Source organism: Lepidochelys kempii, chromosome 4, assembly GCF_965140265.1.
Source record: "Lepidochelys kempii isolate rLepKem1 chromosome 4, rLepKem1.hap2, whole genome shotgun sequence".
In the NCBI taxonomy this organism is placed as follows: Eukaryota; Metazoa; Chordata; order Testudines; family Cheloniidae; genus Lepidochelys; species Lepidochelys kempii.
The window spans coordinates 126,202,195-126,225,202 of NC_133259.1; the positions used below are offsets into that span (position 1 = coordinate 126,202,195).

Here is a 23,008-nt window from a genome sequence, read left to right on the forward strand (position 1 = left end):
ACTTCAGTGTAAAGGAAACATTGTATGAATAGTTCAACTTTCACATTTTCTTTCTTCAGACAAACAGTACACAGTTCCAAGGTGCTTAAGAAAGCATCAGGGCTACTGTTTGTGTCTTAATTTCATACTAATTATCACTACTTCTTATTTTAATGATGCATAAATATTTGCAATGGAAAAGTATTAGCTATATCAGAAATTAAACAGGTACATTTAAATCACTCTTGGCACCACATGCTATGGCTAAAAAAAAAAAAATACAAGCCACAAAATGTTTCATAGGGAAGGAGAAGGAAAATATGATGTAGAAACTCGTGAGCATTTGAATGTTGTCTAGATGAGTAGTCTATAGAAAATGTTTCAATGTGCACAATTCAGAATCCATTCAGAAATTTTCAAGACTACAGTCAGAATCAAAAGACAGTTATTCAGACGTCTGTTCAATAGTTTCCAGTAAACTCTTAGCTTTCTTAATTTTCCAGAAAATGAAGTTTCATGTGACAAAATCCAAGTTTCATTTAGGACATGGCACATGGCCTGGGTACTGAGCCGCAGATCTGGATATATTAGAATATGTTTTTTATTGTACAATATATTTCTTTTTTCCCTGTAAGGGGCACAGAGCGGTTGGTTATTCTTGCTTCTCTTCTATTTTATACTCACAGCTTCCTTATCAGTAACATTTGATCAGGCACCCAAGCCTTTGTTTTTTCCTGTGCCTAATACTTTACTCCCAAAACACCTCATGCCATTTTGACACAGTCACAAGAAATTAGCATAAAGAGAGTCACTCATTTCTCTTCCAGCCCAGCTGAAATATACAGTTAACAGTTTATCTTTCACCCACTCCCATCATGAGTCTGGCCTCACAGACTATGCATTGTAATATCTTCTTATAGAAATAAAAGGATTTATTGGAACACTGCAAGTAACAACTCCAGCACATAGAGACAGGACTGAACTTCCTCCTAGCCACCCCTCCCCCACAACTATGACAACAACATAATATAAAAATAAGACAACTTAAACCTAAGATAAAGATACATTTCCACCTACAAGTAGAAGTGCTGTCTGCACTGACGATACAGATCACATCCTAGCCACATTGGTATTTTGACAATTGGATTTTTCAAGCCCCAATAAAATGTTATTTTAATTTAAAAAATTATGAAATTCACTGCTAGGTTATGTGTTCTTTTTACTGACTTTCAATGAGTTCTGAAAACAAAAACAACATATACCTGGCAGGATGAAATCATTGTAGATGTGCTGTAGTTTTCCAGCTGCTGGAAAAATACATTATGTGTTTAACCCAACTATAAAAATAAAACTGATGCTATTGTGTGTAAATTTATACTCTGCTACTTCATATTAGTGAGATTTGCCACAATATGGCAGTTTCCAAGTAGCTGGAAATTATTCTTTGAGTTCAGCAAGAGTTACTATTGACTAAAGAAGTACTAACAACTAAGCAGGATGTCTCACTCTGACCGGGGTCCTAGTGGGAGCCAGCTATGGTCACTCAATTCGGGTGAACTGCAAAGAATGGGGCAGACAATCCCCACAAATTGGTGGATATTCCAATACTTATATTTACCAAGCCAGCATAAAACAACTTCTTTATTAGCTCACTGGTTACTCAGAAGTCCAAACAACACAGTTCCCTTAAAGTGACCCGGCCTCAGGCCTCCATCCAGGTACCTAAGTCAAATATGATGATTTCTGAAAATCTTATTTCATCATATAAAAGAAAAGGTTCTACCAAACCCAATGGATTGGACACATTACCTCTGAGGTTATTGAATATTCCAGATCTTACCCAAATTCACGCTACAGCCAATTCTTATTAACTAAACTAAGCTTTATTAAAAAACAAGAGAGACGGTATGGTTAAAAGATCAATATACATACAGACATGAGTTCAATTAATTTAGGTGCAGATTCATAGCAGAGATGGTGAGCTTTGTAGGTGCAAAGAGTTCTTTTAGACATAGTTCATAGGTTATAGTCCAATGTCCAAATATCATATTCAGGGCGTACCAGCATAACTGGGACCTCGGTCTTGCGACTCAAACTTCCCCTGATGAAGCCTAAGCAGATCTGAGATGACAGAATCACTTCAGTTTTTTTTTCCTTCATGTTTTAGAAATGTACTATAGCTGAAGTGATTTCAATTTGTCCATATGATTAGTTGAAGACCATTACTACACAAGTTTTATTTTTAGATTTCAGAATTTCAAGAAAAACACAGAAGACGCTTATTAGCATACTATAGAGGAAAGGTAACTAAGCTTGACTTTGGATGGGAAGGAGGATTGTTTTGTGTGCCTTATTTCTTTGGTTTATATTTAGAAAACAACTTTTGATTGAACTTTCCTACTTATTAAGAGGGGACTGTTAGCACCTGTCATGCTGTCTGGAGTGGCTCACAACCATGAATGCCTACCTCAGGGTAGGTTGTCAGAAAACAGGGCAGACACTGCAAACTGGTTGTGTAGTCTATAATTAGATTTCACCAAGCCAGTAACAGATGTGAACTGCTGGCTCACTATACTAGTTTTACCATGGAGTCACAGACTCCTGAGACTCTCCTGTCTATCTTGCCACCCAAACAAACTGGACATTGTGATGAAACAGTTACTTAGACGAAAAATCACACCACAGTCAGTTTGCTTCCAGTTCCTAGAGACTAATCACTTTACCCAGATCAGTTGGTACCCTAGATCTTACACCAAAGACAATGCTGGTAGCAAATGCTATAGTAAACTAACTAAAGGTTTATTAGCTAAGAAAAGGAAATTAGAGTTATTGAGAGGTCAAAGCAGGTGAGTCACAGTCTATAATTCCAAATGGTAGCAGAGATGTTGTAAACTGCCAGTTTCCCAAAAGTCTCTCAGGGCTACCCAGAATAACTCTGAGGACCACCAAATGCTGCAAGCAATTCTTAGTTCAGATTTTCTTTTAGCCTGGTACCACTCCCTTTACTTCAGTGTTCTTCAAGTATTCATTGATGTTATGTGCAGAGTGATATAAGGTGGACAGGAGAGGAGAGGTGGCTAGAGGAATTTTTCCCCTACTTATTATACTCCAACCCTTTTGTGCTGGAAAAATCCTTGCTGGGTCATAGGGCCAGGCAGTTCCATTGTCTACGTGAACTCCAAGATGTCCTTCAGATGAATTGTAAATTTTCTTATTCTTATTTTCTTATACCTCCCTCCCCCCACAGAGGAATGTCTGATTAAACAGTCAATAGCTCTTTAGCACCTTGCTGGCATGCCAGTGTGCCTTTTTCTCTGAGAAAACGGTTTGTGGGAGTCACGCAGTACTACAACACATTTCAGTAAGAATCATATAGCAAAAATCTCATAATTTTATCTGCAGTGATGTTACACACATCTTAATAGGACAATGCTGTTCAGCAGATTATGAGTTTTTAAATGATACCTCACAAGGCATCCTTTCTACAAAACGTATCATCATAACCATATAAAAGAGGTACAGGGTATCACATCGGGTATAGGGTGTCACAGAGGATAACCTGCTGTTGCTACGAGTTATTCCATTAGCTCAAGGGGCAGAGGTTTTTTCAGTTTGCTTTTATAGAAACCTGGGCAATTATATACGAAAAAACTATGTTAAAAGAACATCACTAAGGTTGCAAATCAAACACTCCAAAGTTAGGAAATGCCAGGATTAAGCTTGTTTGTATAACCTTAATTCAACCTATTTATGCACATGCACTATGATAGAATCTTTAATTATATGATTGTGATGGAAAGCTTAAACTTCATTATCATGCTTCGTCACTAGGTGTTGCTGTTTGAAGATTACTGCAGCACATCTTCTCTGAATGCTAGATTCTGGAGACAGTCTACATTTTTTTTTTTACAATAAAGTTGTTGCTAGCATCCATTTTTCTCTGTCTCTGTGTGACTAAGCTGACATGGTGTCAGAGTAACAATAGAAACTGCAGAATTTCATCATAATTCCTTATGCACAAAAGAACTTAATCTTTGACAGACCATCATACTGGAAGGAACAGTGTACATGATTTCACATCGCAGCTGAACTCCACAAGGTGAATAGGGAGATGCAGGCTAGGGTCTTAATCTATGCCAGGGGTCGGCAACCTTTGGCAAGTGGCTCATCAGGGTAATCTGTTGGTGGACCGCGAGATGTTTTGTTTATGTTGACCCCTGCAGCTCCAGTGGCTGGGAACGGCGAACCACGGCCACTGGGAGCTGCGGGGGGAGCCGGGTCTGCGGATGGTTAATATAAACAAAATGTCTCGTGGCCCACCAACGGATTACCCTGATGGGCCGCGTGCCAGAGGTTGCCAGTCCCTGGCATACTCTATTGAGACAGATAGGCAACAGAAACTGTCGACATCTTCAGTTCGTTCCAGAGTTTGAACAATCAACTGAGCAAACTCTACAAGCTGCAAATGCAGAACCAGGAGGAGATGATTCACCTATTCCAGAGCTGTCAGAGACAACCGTTGCAAGTAAAAGGCAGCTTAGCCTCCAAGTTGTTACCCGTTCTGGCTGTATAGTTAAAACAAACGGTATGATTTAAGGATGAATAGCAGATGGACACATGTTGAAATTTGAAGTTGGTTTAAAAAAATAGTTTCATGGTTTTAAAATTGTTAAAAAGCAGAAAGAAAAAAATAAGTGTAGTTGTGGTGGAAAGCTTAAACTGCATTATAATGTTTAATTACTAAGTGGTGCCTTGTGAAGAATACGGCAGCACATCTTTACTGAATGCTGGAGACACTCTACATTCCTTTTTTACCAATAAAATTGTTATTGTTGCTCACATCCATTTTTCCTCTGTCTCTGTGTGACTAACCTGGTACACCTAACCTGATTACATATTATTTTTCCACAGACCCCCTGCCTTAATAATGTTCTTTTATCATATTTTTTGTGTGAATGTTTGATTTCCTAGATACCTACTAAAGCAAACTGAAAAAAAATCATATTGACGTGCAAGTGATTCATTGAAGTTGTGACCTTTAGAGTGCTTGACTTTGCAAATCTTGATGTTCTTTTAATGTATTTTATGTGATACAATCAATTGTATCTCTTGAAAATTCTTTTTGAATCAAGTCAGAGTACAAAGAAGGACTCTTAAAAGCTAATTGCATTTCAGATCTCAGAAAAGAAATCTGTGATAACACTTTTTATATTTGGGTTTTTCATTTATTTTCATTCTTATTCTCTCCAATTTTATATCAGGGACAAGAATTAGAAGAAAGATAGAAACTTCCTTTAAACTCTCTTCTCAATATCCCTTTACCAAAGCTTTATAAAATGGCAGTGCATTCTAGAATCAAAATCGAAGTTTATGTCAGCCAAAAAACATGGACATGTAGATCTTCAGAAATAAAATTGACTCTGATCCATATACCCACTACTCTGCTGACTCTTTCTGTGTACTGGTATGCCAATAGTATCTAAGAATAACTGGGATGCAATCTGTAAACTCTCTATAAAACTATGTGTTTGACAATCAAACTGTGTCTCGCATAAATAGAATTTTTATAAGTCTTTGATTATGTCATATAGATTGCAAAATTGGAAGAATCTCTTAAGAAGGCAACACAACAGATACATCAGATTCAATGGTAAGAGGCTTAGCATAGCAAAGATAAGTTTGAGGTATGCTTTGCATTTGGAATACCACATGTTTAACAAGAAGTTATATAAATTAAAATACAAAAAGAATCATGCTTATTTGCCTCTCTCTTCTATGACGCATACTTGTGCGAGTAGATGAATTTATTATTTAGCTTTCTAGAAATGAATGAATGATATTTTCTGCCATCCTACCTCTTCCCACTGATACAAACATAACATGACAGGAAACAAGCTTCTTATTTTAACATTCAAATCAGTAAGTATTCTAAGAAGTTAACATTTTTTTTGTTGTCCATATTTTATGTTTGTACCAGGCAATGACTCAGATCTGAATAGATGTACATTTGAAAATTACTTTTTTTAAAAGTAATTGAAAATTACAATTTTTAAACCTTCACCATGTTAACTAGAAATATTTGCAAAAAGTCTGATGGGCCTGGCAAGTTTTCCATGTGACTTATGGTTTTCTGAATAAAGCTTCTGTGCTCAACAAGGATTCCAATGGACATTAGAAGTTCAGAAACACAAACAGCAGATCCTCCTGCATCTCATATGCAGGATGATATGTTAATGAATAAACACATGCATGTCAATATTTTTTCTTGAAAACTTTATTTAAAAAGGCTGAGGAAATTCACAAAGCTAAGGTTGCAGAGTTAATTGCAATTACTTGTACTTTAATATTGAGCCTTTTAATAAGATAGTCTGCCAGATGTTACCATAAGTAGATATTGCTATGGATAGAGGAATTGGTGTGGACAATATAATACACATATAATAGACTTTATAGCTAATCATATACATTTTTTATGAGCAACTTTGCACAATAAAAGAGCAATAGATGGTAGTTATATAACTCAAACATATTTTTTGTTTAATTTTTGTCCATTGTAACTTTTGTTTTGCATTTAGCATGAGGCCTCCCCAACAAACTACTCGACCTGCAGTTTCCGCTACAGTTAGAAATCCCATTTCCAGTAAGAGAAGTACTAATTTAAAACATTAACTATGAAATATGTACCATTGATTGTAACCGTGCTCTAACATTCAGTTTAATTACTTTACTTCCTTCAGCAAAACAGAATGGATATTCTCCGTACTCACTTCATCCCAGCTGCCCATCAACCTCAGAAATGTAGGTACAGATCCATTAATTATCACTGAAAACCTTAGGAACAATGGGAGGTTTAAAATTAGTATTTGTCTGAAGCCTCTTATATTTACTTTAGAAGAATATATGTCCTATTGGCTATGAGCCCAAACACTAATATATATTCTAATTTTAGTATCTAGTCTCTCCTCAGTAGTGAGACTAAAGAATTGATGAGAACGACAGCTATTTATGGTACAGTAGTCAATGAATTCAGGATGCAATTAGTTTAGTCAGCTAAGTACTAAATGTTGTTGTATTACTGGTATAGGCCTCAGTTCTGCAATGTATTAAAGCATGTCTCGAAGTCTTTAAACCATGATTTGAGGACTTCAATAGCTCAGACATAGGTGGGAGGTTTATTGCAGGAGTGGGTGGGTGAGATTCAGTGGCCTGCATTGTGCAGGAGGTCAGACTAGATGATCATAATGGTCCCTTCTGACCTTAATATCTATGAATCTATGTGCCCAACAATAAGCATGTGAGTAGTTTAACTGATTTCAGTGGATCTACTCACATCTTTAAAGTTAGGCATGTACTTAAGCCATGCTGAATTGGGACCATAATTCCTACCTATATTTTTGTTTCAATCTCTAAAATAATTTAACCCCAAATTCTTTATTGACTTACTTCTGTGCAAACCCCAAACTGTCTTTAATGGAATTGCACAAGTTATAATTCAGAGCAGAATTTGGTCCGAGAGAGACCAATATCATGTCAGAATCTGCATTTCTAATATTTAAGTGTACATGACAATACAATGAACATTAATTTCTTAAAAAGATTTTCAAAAGTGTAGTCACTTAATTTTGAGAGACTTAATTTTTGGAGCTCCGTTTGAGGTGACTTAAAGAGGTCTGATTTTCAGAGTGTAGGAAATCAGCACTTTCTGAAAATCAGGATCTCCATAATGTGTCTCAAGTTAGGAACCTCAAATTATTAATCACTTTTTAAAATATTGGCCATATTTTTCATATCTGTTTCTAATGCTGTTTTTAATCTGCTTTCCTCTCATTTATACACATAAACTAGGATTTTCAACAGAGTTTACAAGAGTTAGATGCCCAAATCCCATTAAATTTCAAAGGGATTTGGCACCTCATTCCTTTAGGCGTCTTTCAAAATCTCAGCCATAACTCTCCATGTTTTGACAGCAGAGCAGATCTCATAACCTGTAACTGATACTCTTTAAAACAGCATGTTTTATTCATAATTCAGAATAATATTATTGTCTATACAAATGAAGGAGCTGTAAATAAATGTATTTATATTAACTAAAATAGTACAATAAATACTGCAATAATATATTATTTGTCATTCATGGATGTGAGGATATAACATATAATTTTCAATAATATTATTTTAATTAGAATACATTTGTTATTTATTATTACAACATGCAAATTTATTTTGTATTACTAGGGTAGAATCCATGGAGGTTGACCCTGTACCTTCCCCAGTGAGGAAAGTGAGTTCATTTCTAGGTATACAAACTTGGGTTCTCCTATATGCTGATAATCATTGTATAAAGAAACTCTTAGACTCCCGGGCCCTGATTCAGGAAAATGCTTGAGCACATGCTTATTTTTAAGCATGTGTCAAGGCTGATTCCACAAGCCATAAAGAAATAAAATCAGGAACAGTCAACATGGATTCACCAAGGGCAGGTCATGCCTGACCAACCTGATTGCCTTCTATGATGAGATAACTGGCTCTGTGGATAGGGGGAAAGTGGTGGACGTGATATATCTTGACTTTAGCAAAGCTTTTGATATGGTCTCCCACAATATTCTTGTCAGCAAGTTAAAAAAGTATGGATTGGATGAATGGACTATAAGGTGAATAGAAAACTGGTTAGATTGTTGGGCTCAAGGGGTAGTGATCAACGGCTCGATGTCTAGTTGGCAGCTGGTATCAAGCGGAGTACCCCAGGGGCTGGTCCAGGGGCTGGTTTTGTTCAACATCTTTATTACTGATCTGGATGATGGGATGGATTGTCCCCTCAGCAAGTTAGCAGATGACACTAAGCTGTGGGGGGAGGTAGATACGCTGGAGGGTAGGACAGGGTCCAGAGTGACCTAGAGAAATTGGAGGATTGGGCCAAAAGAAATCTCATGAGGTTCAACAAGGACAAGTGCAGAGTCCTGCGCTTAGGATGGAAGAATCCCATGCACCGCTATAGGCTGGGGACTGACTGGCTAAGGAGCAGTTCAGCATAAAAAGGACCTGGGGATTACAGTGGATGAGAAGCTGGATATAAGTAGCAGTGTGCCCTTGTTCCCAAGAAGGCTAACAGCATATTGGGCTGCATTAGTAGGAGCATTGCCAGCTGATCAAGTGAAGTGATTTTCCCCTCTATTCGGCACTGGTGAGGCCACATCTGGAGTATTGCATCCAGTTTTGGGCCCCCCACTATGGAAGGGATGTGGTCAAATTGGAGAGAGTCCAGCAGAGGGTAACAAAAATGATCAGGAGGCTGGGGCACATGAGAGGCTGAGGGAACTGAGCTTGTTTAGTCTGCAGAAGAGAAGAGTGAGGGGGATTTGATAGCAGCCTTCAACTATCTGCAGAGGGGTTCCAAAGAGAATGGAGCTCAGCTGTTCTCAGTGGTGCAGATGACAGAACAAGGAGCAATGGTCTCAAGTTGCAGTGTGGGAGATCAAGGTTGGATATTAGGAAACACTATTTTACTAGGAGGATGGTGAAGCACTGAAATGGGTTATCTAGGGAGGTGGTGGAATCTCCATCCTTAGAGGTTTTTAAGGCCTGGCTTGACAAAGTTGGTGTTGGTCCTGCTTTGAGCAGGGGGTTGGACTAGATGAGGTCTCTTCCAACCCTAATCTTCTATGATTCTATGAAAAGAGATAAACCTAATCACGTCTTCCTAGACATTTCCTGATCTACTTACATATCTGGTGTTTCAAATGAGTAGTTTCTTGGTATGATTTGATGATTTTTCATACCTTGGGCAAGCTCTTACAGCATTGTTCCAGCCGTGTCCCTGCTCTCTGGGAGAAGAACCACATACAGACAAAGGGGTGTCTTATTTCAATTTTGAAAAGTTCTAGCCTTCCCATTGGCTCTTTTGGCCAGGTGCCCACTCACTTCCTTTTACCTATGCATGCAGTCAGACTTTTTAACCCTTTACAGGTAAAGCAAGTAGAGAACAGCTACCAAGAGGAATTTTATAGCTAACTGGGTGGCTTGGTGTCCATAAAAGGGAGTTGCCTCCCTCCCACCACTTCATTTATCGCAGCATGTTTAAGTGCTTGCATGCTTTTCAGAACAAGGATGTTTTTTGAAGCACTAGTTGTTAAATTCTAGCAGTTAGTTTCTAATAGTCCATCCTTTGAATACAATAAATAGAGATATAGCCACGTGCCATTACCAAGTCATATAGCAAAATGCTTGAAATCTGTTCTGAAATGAATCCCAAAATGTTAACATTACAAGAATGTTGTAATCATCCTCTATCATCCGTATGCAGGAACTTCAGAGTTAAGGTTAAACTTAAAAGAAATCTCAACATTTTAAGGGATGCAAATGCACAGTTAAGGCACCCAGACAATCTTAACTTTTTGCTGTAATGGCACTAGCCTCCAATCTTTCCTTGTTTTTATCTCACATAAGGTCTGAACAGTCTTGTAATTTTTTTTATCTTTAACTTACTAATATATACTATCAACCCTGTCTCCAGTATTTTGTCTGAGAGTTTTTGCTTTATAGCTATATATGTTAAATGAAAATATCTCTGAAGCCCAGTTGAAAAGAGCTATTTTGTTGAATTACTGTAAGTGCTGGTTGCTAGAAAAAGGTTCTGAGAGGGCTACTGAGTAGAGAAATGAGGCATGGAGGGGAAATAGAAAACACTATGTGTGAGCATCATTTTGAAAATGAAGGCAGCATATATATGTGCTGTACTACGTTCAAACTACATGAATGCTGCATACACCCGTACCATTATGCATTAAGTACTATGCATGAAGAGTAGTCTCACATTTGAGCAGTATTTATCAAAATTATTTAAAATGTTTTACCTTAATGTTTTATAAAATATCTATAATTTATTGTTAAAGTGCATTAATAAATAGCTCATGTATTATACTATTATTAATACCTTTCCATGCACTTAGCCTGAGATAGTGACTGGTCCAACAAGACTGTCATTGATAAGCCCACCTCATGATGGACGTATGGGTAAGATTTTTTTTAAGTACCTGTCTAGACATAATGTATTATATATCTATAATGCTTAGTTTTAAGCATATGTGTAAAGTTAAATACATGCTTGAGTGATTTGTTGAATAGGGATGGATTGCTGATTTGAGCCCTCTGAGCTGTAAGAAAAGTATTGTGGAGAGATCAGTCCAGTAAGAAGGAGCTAGTTAAGAAGCAGAAATGAAGTGGTCAGTGGGTGACCTCCTTTAAACTAAGTAATGTTTGCTAAACAACCATTGTTAATAGTTGCAGAACAATTAGACTAATGTAATGCTCAGAAACAGAAGTGATTTACTTGTGGTGCATGCACAGCCTTTTACTTGATTCGTATACTCTCTTATTAGTTATTACAGATTAACATTGTCTTAGTACAGACATTTGGTATGAAAAGGAAAAAATGAAGTTTGTTAATGAAAGTAAGAGTCCAAATTGGAAGCTTCATAAGAGTTGATTTCTGCTAGCACAAGGGTGGGGTGAGAATGGGAAATGGCTATGGTGGCTTTAAGTTACCTTTGCACCTTCCCAGTAGTGGGTAGTTCTGCGGTTGGAGAGGTCCCTGAGGTAAACTAGACAACCCTGGAGGCATGTCTATGTTATGGAAACCTTCCTGGGGTGTACTGTGTGCCACAATGTTTCCCAGATCTTCCGCAGTGCTGTATCCTGTAGACCCATCTCCAATATGCCCCTCTCACCTCCAGCCTTATCCCCAACATGCTTCCTTATATCACAGCTTGTGGGGGAGTCCTCAGGAGGCAGCCTTATGGCTGGGTTCTGCAGTTCCTGCACCAGGGTAATTCTCTACCAGTTGGATAAAGAATTTTTAGGGGCCCTTTACGCTCCTCTAGCCATTTTACATGATGTAAAAAAGCTGGAGCAAAGGTGCTCCAGGGCTGCAATGGCATTCCTCATATTTTAAAGTTTAAAGTTCTGCACATGCTTAAGTGTTTCACAGGATCAGGGCTAGATTGTTCAGCACCTTGCCGGATTGAATCCTTAGTTTGTGTGCAATACACATGATTTTGTAATTGTAATACACATACTTTTCTTACTACTTATCAGTAACCAATAATGATTTTATCATCTATTTCATATTTTATTTAAATGTTCAGATCCTCCGAAGCTACATATTTCCTTTCAAGATGTCTGTATGTCTAGAGCTTTGGATAACCATTTTCTCATGATGTTTAAATATAAATAAATGCATGAAATGAATTAAATAATAAAATTGAGCATAAATGTAAACCAGAGTCAGCGCTAGGCATGAGCACACTAAGCAATTGCTTAGGGCCCTGAGCAGCTCAAGGGGGCCCCTATTCGCTTTTTATTATGTGTTAGGGAGGAGTATTCCTGTTTAGAGCTCCTAATGGGCTAGCACCGCCTCTGACATAAATAAAATTAAATGCTTTGCACTTTTCAGGATTCAGCCCAAAGAAAACAAAGGTTTGTAGTTGACAAAGTTCAGTGAATCAAAGCAAGCTGGTACAAGAGGCATAATGTTTGCAAAACTAAATATTAATACGGAGAGCAATTTCTTGGTAAACTAAGGAAAGCTTCTTAAGAAAGGATGGGTGAAAGAGAGAAACAATAATTGGAGAATTGAAGCAGCTCGTGGATACTATTTTAATATTTTAATTGACAAGAGCAGGAAAAAGAAACTAACAAAAGAGGTGGGCAAATTTTTTCACCCAAACCCTTTTTTTACCAAAAAATGTAGATTTGGTTTGATCAACATTTCACAAATTGATGTAGAATTTGTCAGATTATTTCAGTTGGAAAAAAAACCCTTACACTTTTTTTTATTTATTGAAAAACTCCCCAAAAAAATTGTGTTGGGTCAACTGAAATAAATTTTTGTTTAAAATTTTTTGTATGGTGAGTGAACTGAAAAATTAGCTATTCACACAGCTGTACACAATTTTAATACTATGTTACTCCCTCATCCACATACTAGTTGTCACTTTCTGCCGCCACAACGTGCCTACCTCTATCCTTCACTTTTTGTCCTCAGGGCTCTCCACCATTGTTTATGCTGGCATAAACCTGTGGTGAATTTGGCCCAAACTTTATAAACTAAGATTCTTACCTTTGTCTCCAAAAATGATACCTTCAGTAAAGGGTGCACTTAATTTTTAATATAGTTTTTAAATCATTATAGGTAGTGTTTCTTATAAAAGTTGTCAATCATCGGGACCAACTGCAAGTCAAAATAGCACAGCAGGATCTCTAAGGTAACTAGATACAGCTCATGCTTTTCAAAATGTTACAGGTTTTGTAAAGAGAATGAAATTAAATCTTGCCTTACTTTATCTTACTTAATCTACTTTATCTTACTTAATCTATGTAGTGTAACGGCTGAATTGTGTATTTTGCCTTTCCAAAAAAGAAAAGATATTGTGCAAGCTAACTGCAATTTATACATGTTTTTATTCTTGTTGGATGGCCTGATTTTGAAACTATGGGTTCCAAAATTTGCACAGGCAGTTAGAGTATATATAGCTGTTTGCACCTGCAATCATGGTATTTGCACACAAAAATCTGTCTCTAATGTGAAAAAAGTGGCCAAAATCTTTGTTTTATGTCTCATCTGAAAGGCAGCACTTCCATCAGCACAATATTGCATTCATTATACTTGGGATATGGCTTCTGTAATTACTCAGAGAGAATAGTGCTACCCACTAAATCACCTGAAACACTTCCTGCAGCACCTACATCTCACTTAGAAGTTTCTCATCCAAGTATTGACCAGCCTCGTTTTTAAACTTGCACGAACTGTGGAAATCACAGAACAATGTGGTATGGTTCCAGACCATGCAAGTGCATTGCATCCACAATTTTCAATCATAAGAACAGAAAAATGGCCATACTGGGGTAGACCACTGGTCCATCTAGCCCAGTAGCTTGTCTTCCCACTGTGGCTGGTGCCAGATGCTTCAGAGGGAATGAACAGAAATGGCAATTATCAAGTGATCTGTTACTTGTCATCCAGTCCAGCTTCTGGCAGTCAGAGTCTTGGAGGACACCCAGAGGATGACTATCTTGGCTAATAGCCATTGGTGGACCTATCGTCCATGAACTTGTCTAATTCTTTTTTGAACCCAGTTAGACTTTTGGAGGTGTGTTGTGTGACCTTATGTTTGTTTTAAACCTGCTACCTATTAATTTCATATTATTATACATTTTCAGATTGATATGAAAATACATAATACAAATATAAAAAGTCCTTTTTTCCTGTTTCATCACTTTCTCCCTTGTCTTGTCTTTCAGTTGTTTGCAAAAATGTCACCCAACAGTCTAACATTCTGATAAATAATACATGTATGTGTGAAATAACTGATAATAATTTTTTCCTTTAAAATATAAACTTTGAGAATTTATTTAACAATTTTTGAAATCTATTGAAGTATAAAAATGTTTCAGATCTTTTCACTGATTGCATTAACAGATCAACACCACTAAGAATACCAAATAATGGACATTCGTTCACTTCATCATCTGGATCACAAAGTACTAGAATAGGCTTATGGGATACTCCTCGTTTCAGAACTCCTCAGTTGTATGCATGTACACCACCTTTCTCACAGACATCTGTAACAAGACAGCCAATCACCATCTCCAGTCTTCTACAGAGGCAACATGTAGGCAAGTAAATTCTATGAATTATCAAAATTAAATTATTTGCCTTGAAAAGTTTTCAAGGTACAATATAAATTATTGATTATGCAATGCACAATTTATAATTTTGGAAATTTTGGGGTATAATATCAACACAATGTGAAGCCTTCCATACAATATTTAGAGTAGTTGAGAATGTACCTTTTGTTTTAATTTGTATGATGATATTGGAATAAAGATATAGAGAAGCTTAAATCTAGTAATTTTAATATTTGCTTTTAAGCAAAGTTCCACTTTTGAAAAATTCAATCTATATAATAATTTGATAAAAGCTATTGTGATGGCAATTTTAATGTACTTCTTTTTCCCTTAGTTAATCCCTTGAAATCTGTAATTATTCCGAGGCAAAAAACTTGAATAAGAAGTTATTACCACTGACCTTTTTGGCAAATACCCTAAGAGATATTTTAAAATGTAATGTTATTTGAATATAAGGCTACATTAAGCCCCCATGGCTGACCTATGTCAGCTGACTTGGGCTCACAGGGTTTGGGCTGTGGGGTTATAAAATTGCAGAGTAGACATTTGGGTTTGGGCTGGAGTCCAGGGTCTGGGACTATTCCCACTTGTGGGGTCCCAGAGCTCAGCCTGCAGCCCAAGCCCAAACATCTACACCTCAATTTTTCACCCCTGCAACCTGAACCCCATGAGCCAGGTCAGCCGCAGGTGTTTAATTGCAGTGTAGGCATGGTCTGAAAGTCTTGAAATCAACAGCAGTGGTGGCCTTACCTTCTTGAAGAAACTGCAGATGCAGATGATAAACATGCAAGAGCGAGTGGTTGTAATTGGCTGCAGTTTAGTTTTCATAAATAGCATGCACTTGGTGTCTACGGATTATTGGGGCTTCAGATGCTGGACAACATGAGGCTGTTTATGGTCCTTCTGCAGTTGGCACCCAGATAGTAGCAGGGAGAAGCTAGTGCCAGCTCTGGTACCTCCCTTCCCCCACCCTCCTCTTCCCCAGCATCACCAGTGGTAACATCAAAACCTTCCTTCCTCCAAAGTTTCAGTTATGGTAAGGGCTAGGGAAAGAAAACAGAGCACATAAGGGGGTATCCTGGAAGGAGTTCTATAGGACCTGGGGAAGAGTAATGAACCAGGTGAACTGGAGGTACAAATGTGGTAGGAGTATTCTGAAGAGATGAACTAGAGGCCCTGGGAGGTCAAAGGTATTAAATGTAGGCCTGAATGGGAACCCTGAAGAGACAGAGGAGGGTTTCAGCTGTGAACCTTCAGTAATGAATTTAGGAATGTCTGGAGTAGGTAGAGAGAATCTCTTAGTGCAGGGATGAACAGTAGTGGTGGGGATAAACTGAGGGAGTGTGTGTAATGAACTGAAGGGTCTGTAGGTAGTAGTTGGAAGGATGGATAGGATGTTGCTGGAGAGTGAGTGGCAGTTGGGAGGTCCTGAGGAGGAAGAGGAACTGTGTGGAAAAGAAACCAGGAGATCCTGAGAGTCAAGGAAAAAAAAGAACTGGTAGTGATCTGGATAGGAGCTGGGGGGAACTAATGGAGGAGCTGATGAATGAGAGCCCCTGGGACTGAGCATGGAGGACTGGAAGGAATTCAGAAAGGATGGGGTAGAATAATTAGCAGGTAAGAGAAAGAAGGAAGAAAGGAGTCCAAAGATGGAAGAGAGAGAAGTGATGACACTTGGGGAGACAGAAAATAAGGAGAGAAGGGGGGGATTCAAGAGGAAGAGAAAGTTCTTCTTCAAGAGATGTCCCTGTGGGTGCTCCACTTCAGGTCAAGGTGCGTTCCCAGCGCCTTCATTCGGAGATACTGCTGACTGCTTCTTATTTACAATGTCACCTGAAAGTGAGAAAAGGCGTTCACATGGCACTTTTGTAGCCGGCATTGCAAAGTATTTATGTGGCAGGTATGCTAAACATTCGTATGCCCCTTCATGCTTCGGCCACCATTCCAGAGGACATGCTTCCGTGCTGATAATGCTCGTTAAAAAAATAATGCGTTAATTAAATTTGTGACTGAATTCCTTGGGGGAGAATTGTATGTCCCCTGCTCTGTTTTACCCGCATTCTGCCATATATTTCATGTTATAGCAGTCTCGGATGATGACCCAGCACATGTTCGTTTTAAGAACACTTTCACAGCAGATTTGACAAAACACAAAGAAGGTACCTGTCAAGGTTTCTTCCCCACTCTGAACTCTAGGGTACAGATGTGGGGACCTGCATGAAAGACCCCCTAAGCTTATTCTTACCAGCTTAGGTTAAAAACTTCCTCAAGGTACAAACTTTGCCTTGTCCTTGAACCCTATGCTGCCACCACCAAGTGTGTTAAACAAAGAACAGGGAAAGAGACCACTTGGAGATGTCTTCCCACCAAAATATCCCCCCAAGCCCTACATCCCCTTTCCTGGGGAAGGCTTGATAAAAATCCTCACCAGTTTGAACGGGTGAACACAGACCCAAACCCTTGGATCTTAAGAACAATGAAAAATCAATCGGGTTCTTAAAAGAAGAATTTTAATTAAAGAAAAGGTAAAAGAATCACCTCTGTAAAATCAGGATGGTAAATACCTTACAGAGTAATCAGATGCAAAACCTAGAGAATCCCTCTAGGCAAAACCTTAAGTTACAAAAAGACACAAAAACAGGAATATACATTCCATTCAGCACAGCCTACTTTACCAGCCATTGAACAAAAGTAAATCTAACGCATTTCTAGCTAGATTACTTACTAACTTTTTACAGGAGTTCTGAGCTGCATTCCTGATCTGTTCCCGGCAAAAGCATCACACAGACAGACAGACCCTTTAGTCCCCCCACTCCAGCTTTGAAAGTATCTTGTCTCCTCATTGGTCATTTTGGTCAGGTGCCAGCGAGGTTATTTTACCTTCTTAACCCTTTACAGGTGAAAAGGTTTTGCCTCTGGCCAGGAGGGATTTTATAGCACTGTGGACAGAAAGGTGGTTACCCTTCTCCTTATATTTATGATAGTACCAATGTGAGATTTCTAAGAATAGATAAAGCACTCGACCCAAGGTTTAAGAATCTGAAGTCCCTTCCAAAATCTGAGAGGTGTGGAGAATGCTTTCAGATGTCTTAAAAGAGCAACACTCCAATGCGGAAACTACAGAACCTGAACTACCAAAAAAGAAAATCAACCTTCTGTTGGTGGCTTTTGACTCGGTTGATGAAAATTAACCGCTCTGCTTTGGATCGTTATCGAGCAGAAGCCGTCATCAGCATGGATGCATATATTCTGGAATGGTGGTTGAAGCATGAAGGGACATATGAATCTTTAGTGCATCTGGCACGTAAATATTTTGCGATGCCAGCTACAACAGTGCCATGTGAATGCCTGTTCTCACTTTCAGGTGACATTGTAAACAAGACATGGGCAGCATTATCTCTTGCAAATTGTAACCAAACTTGTTTGTCTGAGCAATTGGCTGAAGTAGGACTGAGTGAACTAGTAGGTTCTAAAGTTTTACATTGTTTTATTTTTGAATGCAGTTATTTTTTTACATAATTCTACATTTGTAAGTTCAACTTTCATGAGAAAGAGATTGAACTACAGTACTTGTATTAGGTGAATAGAAATATACTATTTCTTGTTTTTTACAGTGCAAATATTTGTAATAAAAATAAATATAAAGTGAACACTGTACACTTTGTATCCTGTGTTGTAATTGAAATCAATATATTTGAAAATGTAGAAAACATCCAAAAATATTTAAATAAATGGTATTCTATTATTGTTTAACTGTGCGATTAATCATGATACATTTTTTAAATTGTGTGATTAATCACAATTAATTTTTTTAATCACTTGACAGCCCTATTTATGATATATTCAAAAATTGCAATTCAGATGTAAAATTGCAAGCTTCCTTCCCAAAGCTAGTTAGAAGCACCATTCTGTCCCCAAGACCAACAGTCAGAAAAATTTGGAGTTTGTAGGCCAAGCAGTTTTGGAAATATGACAAGCCAGAAAGAATGAAAGATTAAATTGACCTTAATTGTTGAACCCCCATATCTTCCAAAAGCATTATGCAATTTGCCCCAGAAATGTCTTCCGTGGGCTATGATCTGGCTTGTGAAATGACATATGCATGTGATGGATTCGGGAAAAATGGGTGATAGAGGATTGGGTAGAAAACTGGACATGTAATCATGGAAAGATATCTTGAGCTTCAATTAAAGGAACAAGGATTTGATCTCAGTTTCTGGTGTAAATCCAGTAATTTAAATGTAGTGTAATACGGTTTCTCTGAATAATGCTTCTGTTCATTGGTATAACTGAGATGAGAGTCTTACCTTAGCATCTTTTAAACAATTAGAATCCTAATTCTAAGTATGGGGCTCAATCCTGTTCACAAGTGCACTGACACTTATTTTCATGTTCCCTGTAAAATCACTTACCATATTTGCACTTGCATACATAGAAACAGCTTTGCCAAAATTCACAGCAACATGTGTTCCTTTATGTTTGTTTTTTATATTAATATTTATAATGATTTTTCATTTTTGATTTTTTTATTATTTTTCTTAACAAAATAGATTTTACTTAAATGAATGCAATGATTCTTTAGCTTTATGTAAAAATATTTATACCTTTGTATTTTTAAATATTCCTTATAGGATCTACTAATCTTGGAGGACATTCAGTAGAAAGATAAGCAAATGTCTGCAATCTATATTGTTCAATAAACATCTGGAGAAACCCTCCACTGGCTTGTATAAATCGGAGAGTATATGTAATTTCTATAAAATGTAATGTTGGAATAAAACAACAAACTGGTCACCTTGGTGAAAGCACTCTTAAAATAATATTGCTAATTAAAATCCACAGTTCTTTTAAATGGAAATGGAAAATGTTTTACTGGTCTTAAAATCTTTGACCAAAAATGTATTGCATAAATATTCACGCTTTTGTAACCAGGCATCAAGACTAACATGACTGCATATTCAATAAGCACTTCTTTAAAGTACTCTTCTGTTGGTGAGAGCTTATAAATTCTCTGAATTGCCAAACTAGCTCTGTATATGAGTAGCTTCAAAGTGCATATTTGTTTAAATGGTTGTGCACATATACACTATTGTGTGCATGCTCTGTATTAGAGATGGGTCTAAATCAAAACTCCAGATCCTAACATCTTAATAGTTGGTGGTATTTGAATCCAGGATTCCAGATCTAGATTCCTATTCAGAAGACCACTGTTAGCTTCCACTAGAGAAATGCACAAATTTTCTGGGATTTTAAATTCTGGCAGGCACTGCTGTGCCCATGAATATAATAAAGTAAGAGATTCAACACTCCACAAAGTCCACCACTGGATTTGGTTGGCACTCCTCACTTGCCAGGCAGCAGAGAGTAAAGTGGGGGAAGAGCAGCAGGTAGTCCCATGAAGAGACTGGAAGTCTGTCTGCTACCCTGATAAAACACTGCAATAATGAATGGGGGTCTGGAGACCAGCAGGGTGCCTGGGTGATAGAGGTCTTTTGAGAACAGCTCTTGGTCTTGTAAGAACAGCTGTTCTTATGAAATTTCCACCATTTTAGTTCAGATGCTTGGTCTGAATTTGGATCCAAACTGCTACCCTGGTTTGAATAAAAATCTCAATTCCAATTTTGACAGCATCCAGTTTTAAGTACATCTGGGTCAGCCCATTTCAATTCAATACACAATTTTCTATTGCCATAAATGATACATTGAAAAAACATTTTTTCAAACCAAGTAAAGGCTTCATTGAGGCTTATCATAGAATCATAGAATCATAGAATATCAGGGTTGAAAGGGACCCCTGAAGGTCATCTAGTCCAACCCCCTGCTCGAAGCAGGACCAATTCCCAGTTAAATCATCCCAGCCAGGGCTTTGTCAAGCCTGACCTTAAAAACCTCTAAGGAAGGAGATTCTACCACCTCCCTAGGTAACGCATTCCAGTGTTTCACCACCCTCTTAGTGAAAAAGTTTTTCCTAATATCCAATCTAAACCTCCCCCACTGCAACTTGAGACCATTACTCCTCGTTCTGTCATCTGCTACCATTGAGAACAGTCTAGAGCCATCCTCTTTGGAACCCCCTTTCAGGTAGTTGAAAGCAGCTATCAAATCCCCCCTCATTCTTCTCTTCTGCAGGCTAAACAATCCCAGCTCCCTCAGCCTCTCCTCATAACTCATGTGTTCCAGTCCCCTAATCATTTTTGTTGCCCTTCGCTGGACTCTCTCCAATTTATCCACATCCTTCTTGAAGTGTGGGGCCCAAAACTGGACACAGTACTCCAGATGAGGCCTCACCAATGTCGAATAGAGGGGAACGATCACATCCCTCGATCTGCTCGCTATGCCCCTACTTATACATCCCAAAATGCCATTGGCCTTCTTGGCAACAAGGGCACACTGCTGACTCATATCCAGCTTCTCGTCCACTGTCACCCCTAGGTCCTTTTCCGCAGAACTGCTGCCTAGCCATTCGGTCCCTAGTCTGTAGCGGTGCATTGGATTCTTCCATCCTAAGTGCAGGACCCTGCACTTATCCTTATTGAACCTCATCAGATTTCTTTTGGCCCAATCCTCCAATTTGTCTAGGAATCCTCCAATTTGTCTAGGACTGAGAGCCTGAGTGAGTGTCTGATTGGCTGCTAGCCTGCAGGGGGCAGGCATTAGAGTGTCTGTTTGTTTGCGTCAGGGAAGCCTGGCTGTTTAAAAATAGCCAGAGCTTCGTGAACCAGCTGAGCGGCGGCGAAGCAGCTGAGCAGCGGGGGACAGCAGAGCAGCTCACAGCAGGAGTTTGCCTGGGAGTTCGCCTGGAGTGAGCCCAGTGAGGCTTACGTCTTGCAAACTGCTCTGAGGAAGCTCATAGTAGGAAGGTGATATGGAAGGGGGCGGTTCAGCTGTTGTTACCTGCACTGGATGTGCCATGTTTGTCTTTCTTCCACAGGACAGAAGCGACTTTGTCTGTACAAAGTGCCAGCTGGTCTCCATATTGGAAGAGAAGATTGAAGGTCTGGAGCAACAGATAACGACCCTGTGTTGCATACGAGAAACTGAGGATTTTCTGGACAAAACTCAGGATAGGCTTCTAGGGGCACAAAGCTCTAAAGATATAGAGCAGGTTGCACAGAGGAGCCAAGAGGCCAGTGAAGAAATTGGAGGCTTATGTCCATAACAAGTTTCAAGCTACACATTTGAGATGTTTTTATTGCAGACATGTTCAGAAATGTGTGACTAATATTATGTTACTTTATTTATTTTAAAGTTTTGTCCCCACTCTCCTCTAACTCAAATAGCAGAAAAGATTTCCAAATAATCCATCTTCAGGCAGAATTTTATCCCAAACTGAATGATTTAGAAAGATATTAACATAAAAACAAAGGATTATAATGAAAATTACCAGTAATTGACATACTTCCACTCTGCTTACAATACCTCTGAGAGGTGAAGTCATAAAAATGGCATTGCAAGCTCCCATACTAAATAGGTGTCAATGATTTCCATATCAGATTATTTCAGAGTACAAGTAAAAAATATTTTTCTGAACTGCCATTTCATCTCACTGCAAATTCATCCTGGGATCTGAAAGTCAAGCTGTGTTCTTTCTGGCTTCTGAAAGCCAAATTCTGCCCTTTGTTATAACTGTTGAACTTCATTGCTTTCTGTGGAATTGCACAGGTGTAACTGAAGGCAGAATGGAACACAATGACATTGCACAGTTGGCTCTTCAAATGGAACTTACTTAACAGTTTTGTTGATGTTGAACACATCTGGAAAGAATCCAGTTCACTCTTAGAGCTGTTGATTCTGCAGAGTTGACAGTAATTAAAAGTAGTAAAAACTTACTTCTGTCATTAAAATAAGCAGGTGTGACTCTGAATACACACAGGGAGCAGATTGTGTGAGTAGGAAGGTACCATATTTACATAGTTTACTTTTATAATGAAAAATGACTAACTAAACTGTGCCTCAGCCAAGCTTGTCCCCTTCTACCTTTTGGATGGTAGCACTATCGCCCTGCTGGTTTCCTTTAGCGAATCTTCTTACCCTTCAGAGGAGTTCTTAGGCCCCCAGTTAGGCCTGCGTGGTAAAAGGCAGCATATAGCGAGGAAGGCCTGTGATCCTCCTCTTCCCCTCAGGCAGCAGTAGGGTGACCAGACAGCAAATGTGAAAAATCGGGACGGGGTGTGTGTGGGGGGGGGGGGAAGGAATAGGAGCCTATATAAGAAAAAGACCCAAAAATCGCGAGTGTCCCTATAAAATCGGGACATCTGGTCACCCTAGGCAGCAGCAAAACTTTTGGTGCTCAACATGAAGTTCCTCTTCCCAACACACACACGGCCTTGAAGGAGGCAGCCTGAGT

The 23,008-nt window shown here is 38.5% G+C and overlaps 1 protein-coding gene across 2 annotated transcripts in view; it reads left to right on the plus strand.

Annotated features, from left to right (window-relative positions):
- The window catches only part of RNF212 (ring finger protein 212), a 37,606-nt gene extending 18,142 nt beyond the window's left edge, over window positions 1–19,464 (plus strand). The window contains exons 7-15 of one of the 2 annotated variants that reach the window (XM_073342839.1): window positions 2,226–2,282; window positions 5,571–5,629; window positions 6,555–6,619; window positions 6,717–6,777; window positions 8,215–8,260; window positions 10,926–10,989; window positions 13,166–13,238; window positions 14,453–14,649; window positions 19,293–19,464. In XM_073342839.1, coding sequence (XP_073198940.1) covers window positions 2,226–2,282; window positions 5,571–5,629; window positions 6,555–6,619; window positions 6,717–6,777; window positions 8,215–8,260; window positions 10,926–10,989; window positions 13,166–13,238; window positions 14,453–14,649; window positions 19,293–19,330 — 660 coding nt within the window. In that variant the 3' untranslated portion in view covers window positions 19,331–19,464. The remainder of the gene's footprint in view (window positions 1–2,225; window positions 2,283–5,570; window positions 5,630–6,554; window positions 6,620–6,716; window positions 6,778–8,214; window positions 8,261–10,925; window positions 10,990–13,165; window positions 13,239–14,452; window positions 14,650–19,292) is intronic. The other variant, XM_073342840.1, reaches the window with a different exon arrangement.
- The last annotated feature ends 3,544 nt before the right edge of the window (window positions 19,465–23,008 follow it).